Here is an 18968-nt window from a genome sequence, read left to right on the forward strand (position 1 = left end):
ATTTTGGAGCGTGTTTCTTTCTCGGCTCTGATTGGTGGAATTTTCTGTACAGCATCATGGGTAATGTAGTTTTTCACCATATAAATGAAATAATGCGGGCTGGCGTCTTCAGCAGAAGCAAATGCCATGCATGAACAACCTCGTAACTCACAGTATGTATGTCTTTAATGGTTTAAAAGTTATCCTTCAAAAGCAATTTCCTTATGGAGAAAATGAATGGAGTTTTTACCAGACTGCTGCACTCTACAGAAGAGAATTGGGCCAATTTGAAAATGTTAAAACTCAATAGTATAGACAATTTATGTTAACATGATTTAATTGTGAAAAATCACTTATTTACCTTTTATGTGTAAACTTATATTCCGTTTTACAACTTTGTTGCAAGACGACGGAATGCCATAAACCCCAAAACGACTGTAAAAATTATTTTACGGCTCAAATAATACACTTTTAACAGAATAATTAATCTAAGTGCTGCTTTTATAAAAATATAAGCTTCTTATATATGCCTTTAAGTCCTCCAAAAATTGGCCCCATTTCCTTCCAATGTAAATGCATCTCTTTGATTGAGCTTGTATTGAACCTGGAATATTCTGACATTAACAATATGCGTGTTAGCATGATTTTAGTGTGGGAAAAACACTTACTAAGCTTTTATATGTAAACATATCCAGATTTACAACTTTGTTGCCATGATGACAGAACACCATAAACCCCCAAAACAACAGTAAAAACGGAGATTTATGTAGGTTTACTGCTCAAATAATACACACGTTTTAACTGAAAAATGAATCTAAGTACTTTTTCTGCTTTTATGTAATCTAAAAATTGTCCCCATTCACTTCCATTAAAAGTGCTTCACTGCAACCTCGATTTTATATGCTACAAATGTTATTAACTATTAACCTGGATTTGTCACCATTTTGTTCAGTTTAGTTTTGGTTTCAGTTTGTTTTCATTTGTTCTGATTCACGTCACTCATCATCCTACCGTCATTATTAGTTCATCCGTGCCAGCTGTGTTAGTTAAAGCATCTTATTTGAGTTTGTGTGTAAATAGGTCACCTTATCCTGCACTCTTTGTCTGGTATCGTTAACACTGTGGTGTGTGTTTGTGTTCTCTGTATGGATCGCTACCTGTTGGATTATTATAAGTAAAGTTACCCGTTTGAATCTTCATCTTCTGTGTCTACGTCTTCCTATCTGCACGCACCCGTTACAGGAAAATTCTCATTAATAGATTATTTACTATGTTTATAGCCGTTTTCCTATTTGTGACCATTGGCTGCTCCTCTCATGTTGCTAATTTCAGGTTTTACAATACTTGTAGGAACATTTAGTCCCCACAACATAGACAAAAAAAAAAACCCACCCCCACCAACACACTGGTTTTGATGTAAATTCAAGCCTTTTAAAATGAACGAAATCCCTGGTGGATTCTGAATGCATGTACAGTATATTTTCCATATGCAGCAGCACGAATGTAAAGTTCCATTCATTTTTCCACAAATATGACTCTTTCTTTTTGACCACTCGCAAAGCATTTACCATACGATACGCATGAAGGCAACAGTGTTTCATTGAGTTTGGAGACACTTTTACAGGGTAATCTTGTGAATTTCAATACTCTCCTCACACACACACACACACACATACACACACACACACACACACACACTTAGGCCTACATGTAAGTTAGCTTTACTGTGAAAGCAGCCACATTCATTCAGACTATAGAAGCCAGGAGATTTATGTTACTGATAAAGATGTACACTTAATAGACAACAATGCTTTACATACATTACTTATACAGTATGTGCTGTTATGATGTTTTAATGTTCAACAAGCATGCATAGGCCTACACCATGCAGTAAAATGCAGCTTTTATTATTCCACCAGCTACTAAAATTATTACACAGACTATAATAGCAGATTATTCTCTCTCTCTCTGTCTCTCTGTCTCTCTCTCTTATTCTTTTAGAGGCTGTTCTCTCTGAGCAAAGCTCTTTAGTCAGGCTGTAATGTGCCACTGTTCGGCTTTTACTGGTTCTGCTGGGTAATGAGACTTTCGCTCATCCGCTGAACGCTTCCGCTCTCTTTCTGTGCGATTGAGCAGGACAGTCTGAGACTCGTGTGCTCTGTAAATGTTACCATCTCAGCCCTAATGAGGAGACCACAGGAGATGTGCAGCTTAGCTTTAAAGCTGCGTTCACACTACCAGCGACACAATACTTTCAATAGAGAGCTGGCTATTTCTGGGAACACGAGTGACTGTGACCGTTGGGGTCAGGATAGGATAGGATGTCCAGTGACGTGGCAAAGTTGAGATATGTTTATCTCTGTGCCAATGAAGAGCAATTTTCGGGATCGACAACCAATAGGAGTGAAGTCAGTGGAGCGCACGTAACCTGTCACTATCCTGTAGTGGAATGTCGAGACAAGATGGAGGAGAAGTTCATTTTAGTGGTCAGCAACTTTCCTATAATTTATGATATGTCTCTGTGTTGATAAAGTGGTGATACTCTTGCCGCTGACTCGGAGCCTGAATGGTTTCATAAAGCCAGATATACTGGCATTCATTTTTAATATTAAAGGGATAGTTCACCCAAAAAATGAAAATTCTGTCATTGATTACTCACAAATGAAGATCTGTGAGACCTGTGAGACACAAATGAAGATCTTTTTGATTAAATCTGAGCGATTTCTGTCCATCCATTGATAGCTACGCAACTACCACTTTGACGCTTTAAAAATTTCATAAAGAGATCGTAAAATGAATTAATTGAGTGATTTAGTCCAAATTTTCTGAAGAGACTCGATGTCTTTATATGATTAACAGATGAACAGAATTTAGACTTAATGACACAAGGGTAATTAACGACAATATATATATATAATATTTAAAATATTTAATTATATATAACTATTAGACAAAACATACTTAAATTAGCCTACTTAAAATAAAATAAATTAAAGCTAAATAGGAAAAAATAATGCAATTACAAAAAGCACGTAACGAAATTACTTAAACTAAAATTAAATGCATTGCAAGCTTATGTCCTACTTTTTTAATATCTAAAATGCTGTCTAGGAAGGCGGCTTAGCAGGTTTTGCAACGAAGCTGTAGTTTTGTTCATGTTAAATGTTGTCATGTTTCAAGATCATGTTACAGAAATGACTTATCCAGTTATCAAAGGCATCGCTGACGTATCAGTTTGAGAGAGATCGTGGGAATGAATCTTTGGAGGTTGGCTCACACTCTTCTGCCCTTCATCATGCTTGATTTCATCACGGTATGTGTGTGTGATCGTGATGGCTAGAGCACCTGAGGGGTTCACACACCCCGACCGTCACAAACGATTACACAAACACGAGAAGATGCGAGATCAGACAAGCACAGAGACGTACCAAATCAAAGAGCATCTGACTCACAAACCATCAAACTGACACATGTATTTCACACTCTCTCATCTCTCCTTTGCGACCCAGAATGCCCCGTCTGATCAGTTTCACCAGGCTTTAAAAATCCTCACTGCTTTCTTTTACTGTTAGAGTCATTTGCAGCGTTCCATATTCAGATGTTTACAGACATGTGGCTTTGCTCTGGGACGGGAATTCAGCGAGCGTGAGCACAGAGAGGACACTTATGGCTTTAGATTCAGGTTCAGGATCATCAATAAATTAACTCACTGTGCTATTTTTGTATGCTAAGATTTTAGTCATGTTTATCATTGAGATGCTATTGTAATTTTGGTTACACTTTACAGATAAGATTTCAACATTTACTAATACATTATCAAAATTAATTTGATAAAGTATTTAACATTAGTAATGCACTGTGAACTACTGTAAAATGAACAAACAATGAACATATGTCATTTTATTAAGTAACATTAACAAAGATTCAGTTTTAGATTTAGTTAAATAAGAACCCTGACTTTTTAAAGGGATAGTTCAAAAAAATATTATTAAATATTAAAATATGTTTTTGATGAAATCCGAGAGGTTTCTAAACCATCCATAGGCAGCAACGTCATTGCAACTTTCAAGGCCCAGAAAGGTAGTAAAGACGTTTTTTGATCCCCATGATGAAAACAGCTTTAGAAATCATAACAAGTTATGTTTTTTGAACATGTAACAATACAGAAAGTTTTCTGTGATGGGTAGGTTAAGGGGACAGAATATAAAGTTTGTACAGTATAAAAATCCTTTTGTCTATGGAAAAGCATAAAACATAGAAACCAAACGTGTGTGTGTGTGTTTAAGAGACTCTTTGATAATCTGGTGAAAGTTCAGTCAGCCTTTCATTATAGTTAAACTCTTGACAGGAGATGTATAATCAAAGCATCAGATGTCTGGTGTTTCCCTCAACAGGCAGCACAGCACACAGCGCTGACATTAGTTTGTGAACTCGCTGAACTGAACTCCTCCGTGCCACTTGTCTCTGTAGCTCAGTGTAAGATGCTATTCAGGTGTGAGTGGTGGAAAATCACTGGCTTGACATTGACTTCTCAGGATCTCTTACTCTCAAACGTTTTTTTTTTTTCTTCCCCTGCCTCTCCCACCCTCCCTCGCTTCTCCTCGTCCTCTCTTTGAGTCTCTTTCTTTCGCTGGTGTGGTGGGAAACGCGTGGTTTTATTTGTATATCTTAAGGCAGGTTTTTCAGGTGGGTCAGGATAAAAGAGGGTGTGTGTCTGTATACACACTTAGTTCTGGGGAATCACTAATGAAAAGTAGAAAAGCTGCTAACTGAAATACATTTTTCAAGTCTAGTTCATTTTAGCCAGTTTGTTCATATGGTTGATTCTAATGAACTGGCTCTGATACTCCCATATTTCTGTAGTGATATAAAATATTTAGTAAAATATAGTGTTTATGTTTATGTATTTTTTGATTCAGGTATATAATGTAATGCAATTCATTCATTATTTTCATTCATATACATAGAATAAATTCATAAATTACAAATTATAGCAGAATAGATGTAATATTATCAAATGTATATTATTAAACGCATAAATGTATAATAATTAAAAATGATATATATATAAATAATGTAAATATAGGATGTAAACCAGAATATATATAATATACGTAATATTCTGAAATGTACAGTATATTATCAAATATACATAAATGTACAATGTGTGTGTGTGTATGTCAGAATACACTTTTTTTAAACTTTACAAATGATGTCATAACCCTGGTGAGGTCACATAGTGATGTCATAGATTTCTAAGAACTAATCCTTTTAACTCATTAAAATAAGTTAAGTAATTGTAAGTAATTTTTTTTAAAAGTCAGTTTAATATAATGTAAGTTGAAATGACTTATACAGCCAAGTTGATTGTACTTCACAATTTAAGGCAGCAACTGAACGTTTATTTTTTTATTTTTTTTATTTTTACAGTTTACATTCACATCACTAGATGTATCCCACAATCCCCTATCACACACTGCCAAAGCACATGGTAGCATTTCCCTTGCCCTTTTACCCAACCTCTCAATGCTGGACCCTGTAAGGTCATGTGTGTGTGTGTGTATGTGTGTACCTGGGCAGTAGAAAGGGCACATTGGCAGCGTCGGGCAGAACCAGTGGAAACTTCCTGTTTTAGCGAGGAGGGCATTCGACACTGCACCCATTCACCCCCTCTCTCAACCTCTCCGGCTGCTCCATTCACCCTCCCTCACGTCGAAGCTCTAATAGATAGATGGTCAGAAGAGGTCAAAGGAAGTCATATTGTCATTTTTAAATAATCTATTCAGTATATCAAGAAAATGCTTGATCATTAATCTTTGGGCTTTCCCTTAATAAGTCTATAGGATTCTTTCACCTACTTTATTTGTTATGCACGCACTACATGAAAGGTAATATCCCAAAAAGCATAATAGTGCCCCTTTTATGCTTTTTGGCATATTACCTTTCATGTAGTATGTAATATGACTGTTTGTATATGTGATGCACATTTTTAAAGACTTATTGTCTCCTAAAAGAAAGAAGCGATTCTGAACTGCCTGAGACGAGTCGTCACTAATTCCTGTTTTACTTCCTGCTCGAACCTTCGTAGGTTTGTAACAAATTTGCATAAATCCAACCTATGGTCTTCATTGGCTGCCCGCAAACAACATCTGCCTTGACCCGCCTTCAGATCTCATCTACAATGTACGACAAACTTAATAAAAATGTACCACTTTGAAACATCATGCTCAATTCGTGCTTTTGACGATGGTTCAGGTTGATCAGATGCTTCTTCCAATGTTTCATAATTGGACTCGGACTCAAATTGATATAGTAAAACCAACGTCATCTTTACAGTGTGTCAAGTGCTGAGGAAGCTTCTGGAGCTGAAATTACGACATAATGATGGGCGTTTAGTTTCTGACATACACTGTAAGTGATAGACCAATCACAACTGACTGGGCCATCTGACCAATCAGAGCAGAGTAGACCAATCACAACATACTGGGCCATCTGACCAATCAGAGCAGAGTAGACCAATCACAACAGAATGAGCCATCTAACCAATTAAAGCAGAGTAGGCTCTCGGAAAGGAGGAGTTTAGAGACCGAATCCTTGATCGAACCATTTCAGACATTGTGAGAAAAAAGCGGATGCTGCAATGTGGAAAACTTAATTGTTTTTGGACTTTGGACGCATGTAAACCTATTGTAGGAGACCCTCTGAAACAAAATTAGGAACCTTTAAAACAGCATAATAGGGGCACTTTAAACCCCACCCAATAGGAATAGTCATGAATGCCTTCACGAATATGTAAATGATGTAAAATTTTACACAGTGAAAGGATTGATTGTATTGTGGAATTATGCAATAATGGAGTCATGCTATGATGCAATACTGGAGTGACATCGTCTTTCAGTGGCTTGACCTTTTTAATAGGTTGTTAAACTGAAGTGTCAAAGCGTATTTTTTTATGAGAAAGAACGCGATCATCCCTGCTGTGCGGGCTGTTAGCGAAATCATGGAAAAGTTGGTTCAGCTTTTACAGTTCGGAAAAGTTGATTAGGTCTCATAAAGTCTCTTGTGTACGAGGGTTTGCGGGCAGAAGAGCGTTCGCCTCGTTCTCCTCCTCCATTGACACGGGATCAATTTTCCTGCAGCAGCACTAAATCAAACCCTCCGCTTTAAGAGATAGACAAGAGATCCGTCAAGACGAGCAGCGCGTGAGTCAGGGAGCGCTGGGAGTGTGAGGGGGAGAGACTCACAAGGACACCTTTATCAGCACTGCGTGTGTGTGTGTGTATGCGATGTCTAAAAAGTGCACAGAGAGGTATTAACTGTCTCGCAGCGCAGGACTCTGAGAGCTGGCATGCAGTTTGGTGTTTACTGAGCAAATACAGACACGCACACACACTCAAACTAGCGCAGTGCTCAGCTGGACTCGCTGGCCGCTCACAGCCACAGCGCAGCAGGCATGAGTCATCATCATCGGCACAGCAACAGCGGCTGCGGGACTGTGCTGGAATGGCAGAATTCTGCTAGATATGATTAAGACGATCAGATTCTGTTAAAGGGATAGTTCACCAAAAAATGCAAATTAGTTCATGATTTACTCACCCTCAAGTCATCCTAGGTGTGACATTCTTCTTTCAGACGAATACAATCAGAGTTATATTAAAAAATGTCCTGGCTCTTCCAAGCTTTATAATGGCAGTGAATGGTTGTTTTGAAGTCCATAAAAGTGCATCTATCCATCATAAAAGTGCTCCATACGGCTCCGGCCCAGATATCACACGTACGTCTGCAAGATGTCTGTAAAAGATCACTTCATCTGGAAAGCATCTGATAGACATCTTTAAGATGTCAGTTTAACATACATTCTAAATCATTACATCTTAAAGACATTTCCTTAACGTCTTTTTGACATCTGACAGGAAACGTCCTATAGACGCATTGCAGATGAGCAAACACTCTAAAAAATACATCTTCTGGATGTAAACTCGCACATCAAATAGACGTCTCCGTGATGTACGTGTGCTATCTGGGGGGGGGGGGGAGTTAATAAAGGCCTTCTGAAGCGAAGCGATGCGTTTTTGTAAGAAAAATATTGATATTTGACGTTACAAAGTAAATTCTAGCTTCCAAACGAACATACTGTCATGTGGTTGAAGGAGAGAACCCAAACGCAGACGATATGCAGACACTCAAGGTTTATTACAACACTAAACAGAAAACAAAACCCACGAGGGGGCAAAACAGGACAGGAGGAGAGTTCACCTTGACTAAGACAAGATAATCTAAAGACAAGATTCTGACTCGACGATGACTTGACAGGAAACAAACAGCAACACTAACTCACAACTCTCATTAAACAGGATTCAGACGAAGTACTCACAGGACTGTCAGAGTTTTACACACAATGTTTGACAATGTACCGACGCAGGACAGAAAACATGAGGGGATTAAATAGGGAACAAACTAATCAGGAACACAGGTGTAAGCGATGATATAATAATTACAAGATGAGATAACAAGGGGGCGGGGTAAGGTGACAAGACAACGCAAGCACACAGCCCAAACAAATGGCCATGTGCTTACACATAAAACATGAGTCTGTCATGATCCTGCCTCAAGACAAGAGAAGAACTGGGACACAAAGGCAGAATCATGACATACACAGTCTACTTACGCCTAAAGCGCTACTTACGCAACTTGTGATGTCAGAAGTAGCGTAGTGCGTCATGGCGTAGCGTAAATATCAGCAGTATGTCGCATTACTTGCATACTTTGCGCTTTACACTTAAGTGGAATCCGTATGTTCGTTTGGCCGGAAGCTAGTTGTTTTACTTTATAAAGTTTTAAAAATGGATATTTTTCTTACACAAACGCATCGCTTCACTTCAGGAGGCCTTTATCAACCCCCCAGAGCAGTGTGGAACACTTTTATGATGGATAGATGCACTTTTATGATGGATAGATGCACTTTTATGATGCACTTTTATGATGGATAGATGCACTTTTATGATGGATAGATGCACTTTCATGATGGATAGATGCACTTTTATGATGATAGATGCACTTTTATGATGGATAGATGCACTATTATAATGGATAGATGCACTTTTGTGATGGATAGATGCACTTTTATGATGAATATATGCACTTTTGTGATGGATAGATGCACTTTTATGATGGATAGATGCACTTTTATGATGATAGATGCACTTTCATGATGGATAGATGCACTTTTATGATGATAGATGCACTTTTGTGATGGATAGATGCACTTTTGTGATGTATAGATGCACTTTTATGATGAATATATGCACTTTTGTGATGGATAGATGCACTTTTATGATGGATAGATGCACTTTATGATGGATAGATGCACTTTATGTTGGATAGATGCACTTTTATGATGAATAGATGCACTTTTATGTTGGATAGATGCACTTTTGTGATGGATAGATGCACTTTTATGGACTTCAAAACAGAAACAACCATTCACTGCCATTATAAAGCTTGGAAGAGCCAGGACATTTTTTAATATAACTCCGATTGTATTCGTCTGAAAGAAGAACGTCATATACACCTAGGATGGCTTAATAAAGTAAATCATGGGTAAATCATGGGCTAATTTTCATTTTTTGGGTGAACTATCCCTTTAAGGCTTGTAAAAACAAATGAATGTTCGTCTATGTTTGGAACAGCATACTTTTGGTAACACTTTATTTTTTTACAGTGTCCTTGTTACATAGTAACAGTAAAAGTATGCATAATTACATGCAACTAACCCCAAATCAAACCCTATTCCCAACCCACACCCCATAGTAAGTACATGTTGTTAATATTAATATTACTCAGTACTTAAATGTATAATCACACTATAACAAGGACATCTTAAAATAAAGCATAACAAATGTCTTTAAAATGTCATATAACATTTTGCAATAATATAATATAATATAACTGTTAATGTACACTCACCTAAAGGATTATTAGGAACACCATACTAATACTGTGTTTGACCCCCTTTCGCCTTCAGAACTGCCTTAATTCTACGTGGCATTGATTCAACAAGGTGCTGAAAGCATTCTTTAGAAATGTTGGCCCATATTGATAAGATAGCATCTTGCAGTTGATGGAGATTTGTGGGATGCACATCCAGGGTACGAAACTCCCGTTCCACCACATCCCAAAGATGCTCTATTGGGTTGAGATCTGGTGACTGTGGGGGCCATTTTAGTACAGTGAACTCATTGTCATGTTCAAGAAACCAATTTGAAATGATTCGAGCTTTGTGACAAGGTGCATTATCCTCCTGGATGTAGCCATCAGAGGATGGGTACATGGTGGTCATAAAGGGATGGACATGGTCAGAAACAATGCTCAGGTAGGCCGTGGCATTTAAACGATGCCCAATTGGCACTAAGGGGCCTAAAGTGTGCCAAGAAAACATCCCCCACACCATTACACCACCACCACCAGCCTGCACAGTGGTAACAAGGCATGATGGATCCATGTTCTCATTCTGTTTACACCAAATTCTGACTCTACCATCTGAATGTCTCAACAGAAATCGAGACTCATCAGACCAGGCAACATTTTTCCAGTCTTCAACTGTCCAATTTTGGTGAGCTTGTGCAAATTGTAGCCTCTTTTTCCTATTTGTAGTGGAGATGAGTGGTACCCGGTGGGGTCTTCTGCTGTTGTAGCCCATCCGCCTCAAGGTTGTGCGTGTTGTGGCTTCACAAATGCTTTGCTGCATACCTCGGTTGTAACGAGTGGTTATTTCAGTCAAAGTTGCTCTTCTATCAGCTTGAATCAGTCGGCCCATTCTCCTCTGACCTCTAGCATCAACAAGGCATTTTCGCCCACAGGACTGCCGCATACTGGATATTTTTCCCTTTTCACACCATTCTTTGTAAACCCTAGAAATGGTTGTGCGTGAAAATCCCAGTAACTGAGCAGATTGTGAAATACTCAGACCGGCCCGTCTGGCACCAACAACCATGCCACACTCAAAATTGCTTAAATCACCTTTCTTTCCCATTCTGACATTCAGTTTGGAGTTCAGGAGATTGTCTTGACCAGGACCACACCCCTAAATGCATTGAAGCAACTGCCATGTGATTGGTTGATTAGATAATTGCATTAATGAGAAATTGAACAGGTGTTCCTAATAATCCTTTAGGTGAGTGTATATCTTATGTGCACAGAAGTGCAGAATTTTACTCAGTCTGTCGTTTTATTGTGGACTTCTCCAGCAAGGAAATCAAATTTATTCTCTAGTTGAACTTGGGCCCTCTGAGTGTGCTAATCTCTCTCTCTGAGCTCATATAAATGGATGATAAACCTCAGTGCAGGGACAGATGGAGGGAAGGCTTTGACTTTCTTTAATAATTCATCTCACGCTTATAAGAGCTAGCCTCTATAAAAGCTTCTGAGGTCGCCGCAGTCACAGGGTCAAACCACAACCTGTTTATGACTGTGAGAGACTGAGAATGAATCTCCTGAAAAGCATAAGCTGCAAACTTTGAATGAGACATTAGTGAGTGTTTCTTCAACTACAGGCACAGCTTGATTTTTATGCAATCTAACAGATTTCAACTTTAAACAGGACTAAAAATAATCAAATAAGTAAATAAAATAAAATGTTGGTTTCTCAACTGATTTCTTAACTATATACAAATATATAAATAATAATATATCAAAAATTAATAAAAACTAAACAGACATTAGTACAAAAATAGTAGACAAAATAGTAATAAAATAAAAGCAAATTTCAAAAAGACTTTCGATGTTAAATTATGAAAATCCATCATATGTTTATCATCAACTATAATGATCTAAAAATAAAACATTCCGAACATTAAAACTGAATTCAACATTTATGATGTGAAAATTATTTGTATAATTTTTACACAAACTACCACTTAAAATATTATTATATTCTAAAAAATTAAATATACTAAAAATGTTTTTTATTTCAAGTTGTAATAGGCAAATTCATTTTAAAAGTAATATTTAATAATGCATACTTTTGTTTACATAACATGTTAACTACGAAATTGGCCTTAAAAATGTAATTTCCATTATTTGACATATCATAATGACTTTCATAACAAAAACGTCAGAATTCTCCTTTAAATCTATTTATTTCCAAGGCTGAACAGTATTTGTAGACAAATTAGGTAAATGAGAGTGTGAAAAGTATTTTGAAGAGAGTTTACTTTCTAAAAATCCACAGGGCCCATATATTGCCGCTCTCTCTCTGGTGGGCACACAGACGCTCTGAATATATGATTATTAATGCTTTGCTCCTGGTGCTGTTTATGTTTGCTTCTTACGGTGTTTCGCAGGCTCTCTATTTCAGGAAAGATAAATGAGAGCTCATCAGTGTATAGCGCACACGAACACAAACGTACCTCAAACACGCTCGCACACATCGGCTCTCAGCGCTCTGTTGTTGCGCATCGACTTGACAAAATGTTACAATTACCGCAGGCTACTGCCAGCTGTGTTTTACTGTGGGATTTGAATCTCATTAAAGGTGAGCGTGGTAATTTTTTCCTCATTAAAGTTTAACAAATAAATTAGGGGTAATTTTGGAAAAATATGTTTTTAAACCCATTATTCGACATATTCGCCAATTAAATAATTGAATTGATCTAATACTACTGAATGCAAACATGTTATTTCCCACAAACCTCTGCCAGAGTTTAGGCAGGTGTGTGTGTGTGTCATTCTGGGATTATTGTAATGTGAATGCATTCCAGCTATCTAATTGCAGAGGAGAGCAGCTATAGCTGTGTTGGTGTGCTGGGAATAAATGAGCTCAGGGCGTCTACAGGCTGACAGAAGCACCATGTGAATGTGTGTTTGTGTCTGAGAGAGAGAGATACTGAGATAGACAGAGAGAAACAAAGAGAGACAGGGCGAGAGAGAGCCCATACATCTTAGCATCCTTGTCTGCTCTGTGATAACGAGGTGAAAGTGTGTGTAAAAGATTGATGATGGATCTGTGTGAGCACAGGAGAAAGAAAGACAACGATAGATAACAAAACCTGTGAAAGGTAGCCTCAGTTAGGATACTGGGCTAAAACTGGTTCTGTTTACAAATGGTCAATCGATATGTTATTTTTGGTGACTGTCTATCTATTATAGCTCATCTATATCTATCTATCTATCTATATACATAAATATATATATACACTTTTAAAAATTATATTTATAAAAATATATTTTATATTTTAGTTCAAATGTATATATATGTATATATATATTTATTTTGCATAATACAAAAATAAAACAATATTTTAAATTAATTATAATAAAATTAATCAATATGAAACAAATAATGTGACCTTTATAACCTTGAATTTATATGCACAATTTTGCTGCTATAAAATTAAAATGTTACATAATAATTACCTATATACTTTAAAATAATTAATTAAAAAATGAGAAGTGTTTTATAATATAATTAAAGAATTTTTTTTAATATATATATAATTTTATTATGTAAGAAATGTTTTATATTTTCGCAAAACATTTTTTTTATACATAATTACAAAATTTATTTGAACATTGAACGGAATGAAAAAAAAGATTAAGAAAATTTAGATAGCAATTTCTTCTTCATTCTGTAATCCTATTTTAATTTAATTTTTTTATTATAATAAAAAAATATATTTTTATTTTAATAAAAAAGCCAATTGGACATAGCGCACAAGGGTTTGAAATCTAGGATTTGAAGTTGCTCTCCAGTGACAGCTCTGGTGATATATTGGTCGACCACTACTTTCTGGCATTACGAAAGTCATCATGTTTGATATTTACTCCCATCACTGTCACTATGATTACAGTCATTATTAACAGCTATCGTGACAATAGAAAAGGGGCTTGAGTTATTTATCCATACAGACAGTATTGGAGATGCTCCTGTTGGCTGTTGGTAAATGTAATTGTCAATCCCAAACACTGACTCAGTGAATGTAGCTTTGGTCAATGATATGTGTAGCTGTTGTTAGACCTCTCAACACACAGCTCACGATCACAAACAGTCTGTGCTTTGAACCGGCCCTGTGGACGTACGGATGTGTAGATGCCATGGTCGATTGTGTTCCGGAGCAGAGAAAGAGGAGAAGAAAGCAGAAAACAGGCTTGTAGAAAATGGACCGCAAAATAGCTGCAGAGGTTTTTCAGGGAACTAAACCAGGAGTCACCGAACCTTAATTTGCCTCACATTTACCGCTCTCCATTTCCTTTTTTTTCCACTTATGACCCCATTTCTCCTATCTATACCCCTGCATAATGGAGTTCAGGCCCGATGGCATCATGGCAGGAAAACCAGCTCAAGCTTTTATATCAAGGTTTTCTATTACCGAAGTCTTGACGTGTCTGCAGGAACTGGAGTGGACACTATATCATTAGCTATATATGTATGAAGAGACTAGGATTCCCAGAAAAGCTCTCAGCATTTCGAAATGGCTCTGCCACACACTCGCCTGATGCGGCTCTGTGTGGAGTTTTAGCAATTTAATTGAGCTACTGAGTGTGTAAAGAGAGAATTCATTTCATTATTCATTGTAATTAATTCTTTCATTAGACACAAGACATGCCTGGCGCCCATAAACTGGGAAACACACATTTCTAACACCCAAATAAAATGCATAACTTCTATAAAAATGTAATTAAATAGTTCATGCAAAAATCTAGGGCTGCCCCTGTCCAAAGATTGTCCTAGTCAACTGGTAGTCAATCACTGAAGCCATTAGTCGACTACTAGCACATTTATGATAATAATAGCTATTTTAAACGTCATGCAGTAAACACGGGACTAATTTAGCTTGGATATGCGCCTAATAATAGCACATATTTATCTAGGTTAATGTTAGAATGAGAGGTTAGAGATGTAAAGTGGCTAATAGGCTATAAATGTTAATGCATGTTTGAGGTCAATGAATGAATTGCCTGTAGAGTTTGCTTGTCACCTTTTTTTGGATTCGGTGAATTGTTCACGCTGCTCTTTTCCATACAATGAAAGTTGGCTGAGACGGGTGCTGTCAAGCTTCAAAAATGACAAAAAGCACCATGAAAGTACAAAAAAAAAAAATTGCGGAAGAAAGAAAGTCATACAGGTTTGGAATTACATGACAGAATCTTAATTTTTGAGGGAACTAAAAGAATTAGTTCCCTCATTTTTGAGGGAACTAATAAGTGTGCACAACCTGAACTCATGCAAAGACATGGTTTTGGTTTCCATTTGAATTGATATGCTGATAAGGCTATGCATGGTGCTTTATTCTAGGAATCTTTGAAACAGTCTTAAATACTGTACATAAAACTCTGGGGAAATTCCACTGAAACAGAGCGCTCAAACGAATGAGAGTGGGTGTGTATAAACGAGAGCGAAAAAGGCTGAGAGTGAGAGAGAGAGAGAGAGAGAGAGAGAGAGAGAGAGAGAGAGAGAGAGAGAGAGAGAGAGAGTGTGTGTATGTGGGTGGCTGTAGGTTTGAATAATGATTTTGGAGAAATGAACAGTGCTGTTCCCTTTTTAAATGTTAAATTGCATGCAGAAACTTGACGAAACCTAGTGAAACTAGAGCTAGAAGTATCTAATTTAACTACTAAAGAACATCTCAAACAGGAATAGTCCATTTACAATTAATTACTCACCCTCATCATTAGAAACATGCTTTTCTTAAAAGTAAGTTTAGCAGATGATGCTCCTTTCCATACAATGTTAGACAGACAGACAGACAGACAGACAGATAGATAGATAGATAGATAGATAGATAGATAGATAGATAGAGAGAGAGAGAGAGAGAGAGAGAGAGAGAGAGAGAGAGAGAGAGAGAGAGAGAGAGAGAGAGAGAGAGAGAGAGAGAGAGAAACTGAATTACTAGAAACCCTTCTAAATAGATGCTAAATACTGCATTGGTAGTCTTAAATTCACCACTGACCTGTAAGGCTGACCTTTAACTTTTGAACCCTATTGAGCAGATTGAGGGAAGGGTCAGCACAGCTCAGCAAGATTCCACTTTCACTGCCTCAGGCCTTCAGCAGAACCTTTCACACGTCTCGGGTTTGTTTGATGTGGTGAGATGGTGTTTGTTCACTGCTTTTGTTATAGGGTGGAAGAAGTTCAGGATTTTAGGAGCACTCTTAAATAGGATACACACCCCAAAATAGCACAGCTCGCGGGATGCAACTTACGTCAGACTGCAATAGAATATGAAGTTAGCAAGTTGCTAAGCATTAACACAAAGTATAAAAATACATATCATGCGCAAATATTAAAAAACAGTCTATCTTAATTTAAATAAACTCTTTTGGAAAGCATATTTAATACTTGTCTCACCTTTGTCCACCATCATGGATGCTTTTTTTCCCCAAACTGAGTTTCGCAATACATTGTTTTATCTGCATAAAATTCAGTGCTAGATGAGGTATCTGTAAGTTAATGTAAAACTATTTTAATGTAAAAGTATTTTTACTGTTTAGCATTTAGCGTTTTTATAAAGAGGTAAAAATTCACAAGATCAATTACAATTATTTTCTTTTATTGACAGCCATAGTTTTAAAAAGTAAGAAATCAAAATAACACAAAGTAAATAGTCTCAAGATAATATATTAATAATTTGCTTTAGCTTCAGGACAGTGACAATATAAAAGAAATTTAGAAAACGACGTGATGTTTTAATATTTTTCTCACACCTTCCTACAAAGTTACTCTAATTAAACATCTAATATTAGAAATGACAGGATGCTGTGTTAAAACTTTCACGGGTTAAAGCTAATCTGAGCAGGGTGGAAGATCTCCAGGAGCAGAATTAAGTGCCCCTGCTGTGGAGAATTTAAGCTAAGATTTTAATGATATTGTCTGGTGCCAAACTTTCCCTCTTAAGGCAGTCTGCTGATTTATGGTCTTCACAAGGCTTTAAATGGCAAGTCTTTACATTTATATTCCCATTTATGCAAACGCTTTATCCAAAGCATCTTATATGGCATTGAAGGTCTACATTTTATCAGTTCATGCCTTCCCTAGGAAATCGAACCAATGACCTTGGTGTTGCTAGTGCTATGCTCTACTGTTTGAGCCACTGTTTCACCCTGTTCTTCTTCTCTTTCTCAGGCTGAGTTCTCAGCGGCGGCGGTGTTGCATCAGGCCCGGCGGGATCAGGTGGCGGACACGTGTCGCGCCCACAGCGCGTCCAGCCGCAAGCGCCGCGTCCTGACCCCCAGCGACCTCAAGCACCTAGTGGTGGACGAGGAGCACGAGCTCATCTACTGCTACGTGCCGAAAGTGGCCTGCACCAACTGGAAGCGGGTCATGATGGTGCTGAGCAGTCGGGGCAAGTACAGCGACCCAATGGAGATTCCGTCCAACGAGGCCCACATCCCCTCCAACCTCAAGACCCTCAACCAGTATAGCATCCCCGATATCAACCACCGGCTCAAGAGCTACCTCAAGTTCCTCTTCGTGCGCGAGCCCTTCGAGCGGTTGGTGTCGGCCTACCGCAACAAGTTCACGCTCCGCTACAACACCTCGTTCCACAAACGCTACGGGACAAAGATCGTGCGCCGGTACCGCAAGAACGCCACGGCCGAGGCGCTGCAGAGCGGTGCCGACGTCAAGTTCCAGGAGTTCGCCGATTACCTGGTGGACCCGGGCACTCAGAGAGAGGCTCCGCTCAACGAACACTGGCAGACGGTCTACTCGCTCTGCCACCCCTGCCACATCCACTACGACCTGGTGGGCAAGTACGAGACTCTGGAGGAGGACGCCAACTACGTGCTCAAGCTGGCAGGGGTGGGCGACTCATTGCACTTCCCGTCGTACGCCAAATCCACCCGTACCACCGACCAAATGGCGGCCATGTTTTTCAACAACATCAGCTCCCAGCAGCAAAGCCAACTCTACCAACTCTACAAACTGGACTTTCTTATGTTCAACTACTCCATTCCCAGCTACCTAAAACTGCAGTAAACACAGATACACAGTTGCGCACACGTTCCGAGCTCGTTCAACGAGGTTGATCAATGGGAGAATGGCCATGGCTGAAAGACACAGGCGGGGGAATCAACCAAGCACCTAAATGTAAAATTGTATTTAAATCCGCTGGGATGGTTGCATTATTTCGAAACAACCAAGGAGCTGTCGGTCAACTGCAAATGCGTAAAGTGGACCACTCAAAAGTGGTCTTTTGAAACTGAAGTCCTGATGTATTCGCCTATTGAATTGTACATTATCAGTGTAAAGGCTCCTGTTCCCAATCATCAAAAGCAATATGACATATTCTGAGCTGTACCAGCTCAACTGGTTTATCTATTAATATACTCTGCCAGCCATCGCCATTATCGAAGCTTCACAGAAAGGAGCGGCTAGACTAATAATAAGACTTGAGATACAATCAGACTTCAGTTCCCCACTTCTTATTTCGTGTTCCCTTTGGAAGTTCCCTCTCTTTTTCTCCCATACTCAGACGGCCTTTGTGTGCGTGTATTTATACGGTGCATATTTGAAGATGCACGCTAAAATAAGAATGACAAAAAAAAGAGGCATTGAATGATGCCTTTTTGAAGGGGCGTGTACATTTGTGAGTGACCGCAGGGGCTCCGCCCACTGGGTCAGTCAGGGAGCATCTGTAGCAGTCGGGAGGTCAGAGGTCACTGCGAGTTGGCCTCAAGCACACTGTTCCCACAACCCCTCCTCCCTTGGTTGGTCTTCGGTAAATGTAAGGATTTTGGGTGTTTTGTTTTATTTTGTATTTGTTTATGATGGAAAAGGTTGCTGCGAGCAGCACGCTATAATATTATTTGAATTACTGTGTGAAATAGAGATGAGAAAGTATTTGTTTCCAGGAAAGGAAATCAGCTTAGCGCTAGAGGTTTAATTGTTATAATTTGTTCATATTTCTTCTTGCCTCATATGCAGAACAGTTGCTGGGATACCTCGCTGGTTGTTTTATGACGGGTGTACGGAAACGGGCAGGACTTTGTTT

General features: G+C 38.4%; 1 protein-coding gene across 3 annotated transcripts in view; it reads left to right on the top strand.

Moving 5' to 3' along the window:
• chst11 (carbohydrate (chondroitin 4) sulfotransferase 11) overlaps positions 1-18305 on the top strand; it is a 42643-nt gene extending 24338 nt beyond the window's left edge. For all 3 annotated transcript variants that reach the window (XM_079868492.1, XM_079868493.1, XM_079868494.1), the window contains one exon: positions 17099-18305. In XM_079868492.1, coding sequence (XP_079724618.1) covers positions 17099-17953 — 855 coding nt within the window. In that variant the 3' untranslated portion in view covers positions 17954-18305. The remainder of the gene's footprint in view (positions 1-17098) is intronic.
• Positions 18306-18968: the final 663 nt, after the last annotated feature.

This window comes from Squalius cephalus (assembly GCF_949319135.1).
Source record: "Squalius cephalus genome assembly, chromosome: 4".
NCBI lineage: Eukaryota > Metazoa > Chordata > Actinopteri > Cypriniformes > Leuciscidae > Squalius > Squalius cephalus.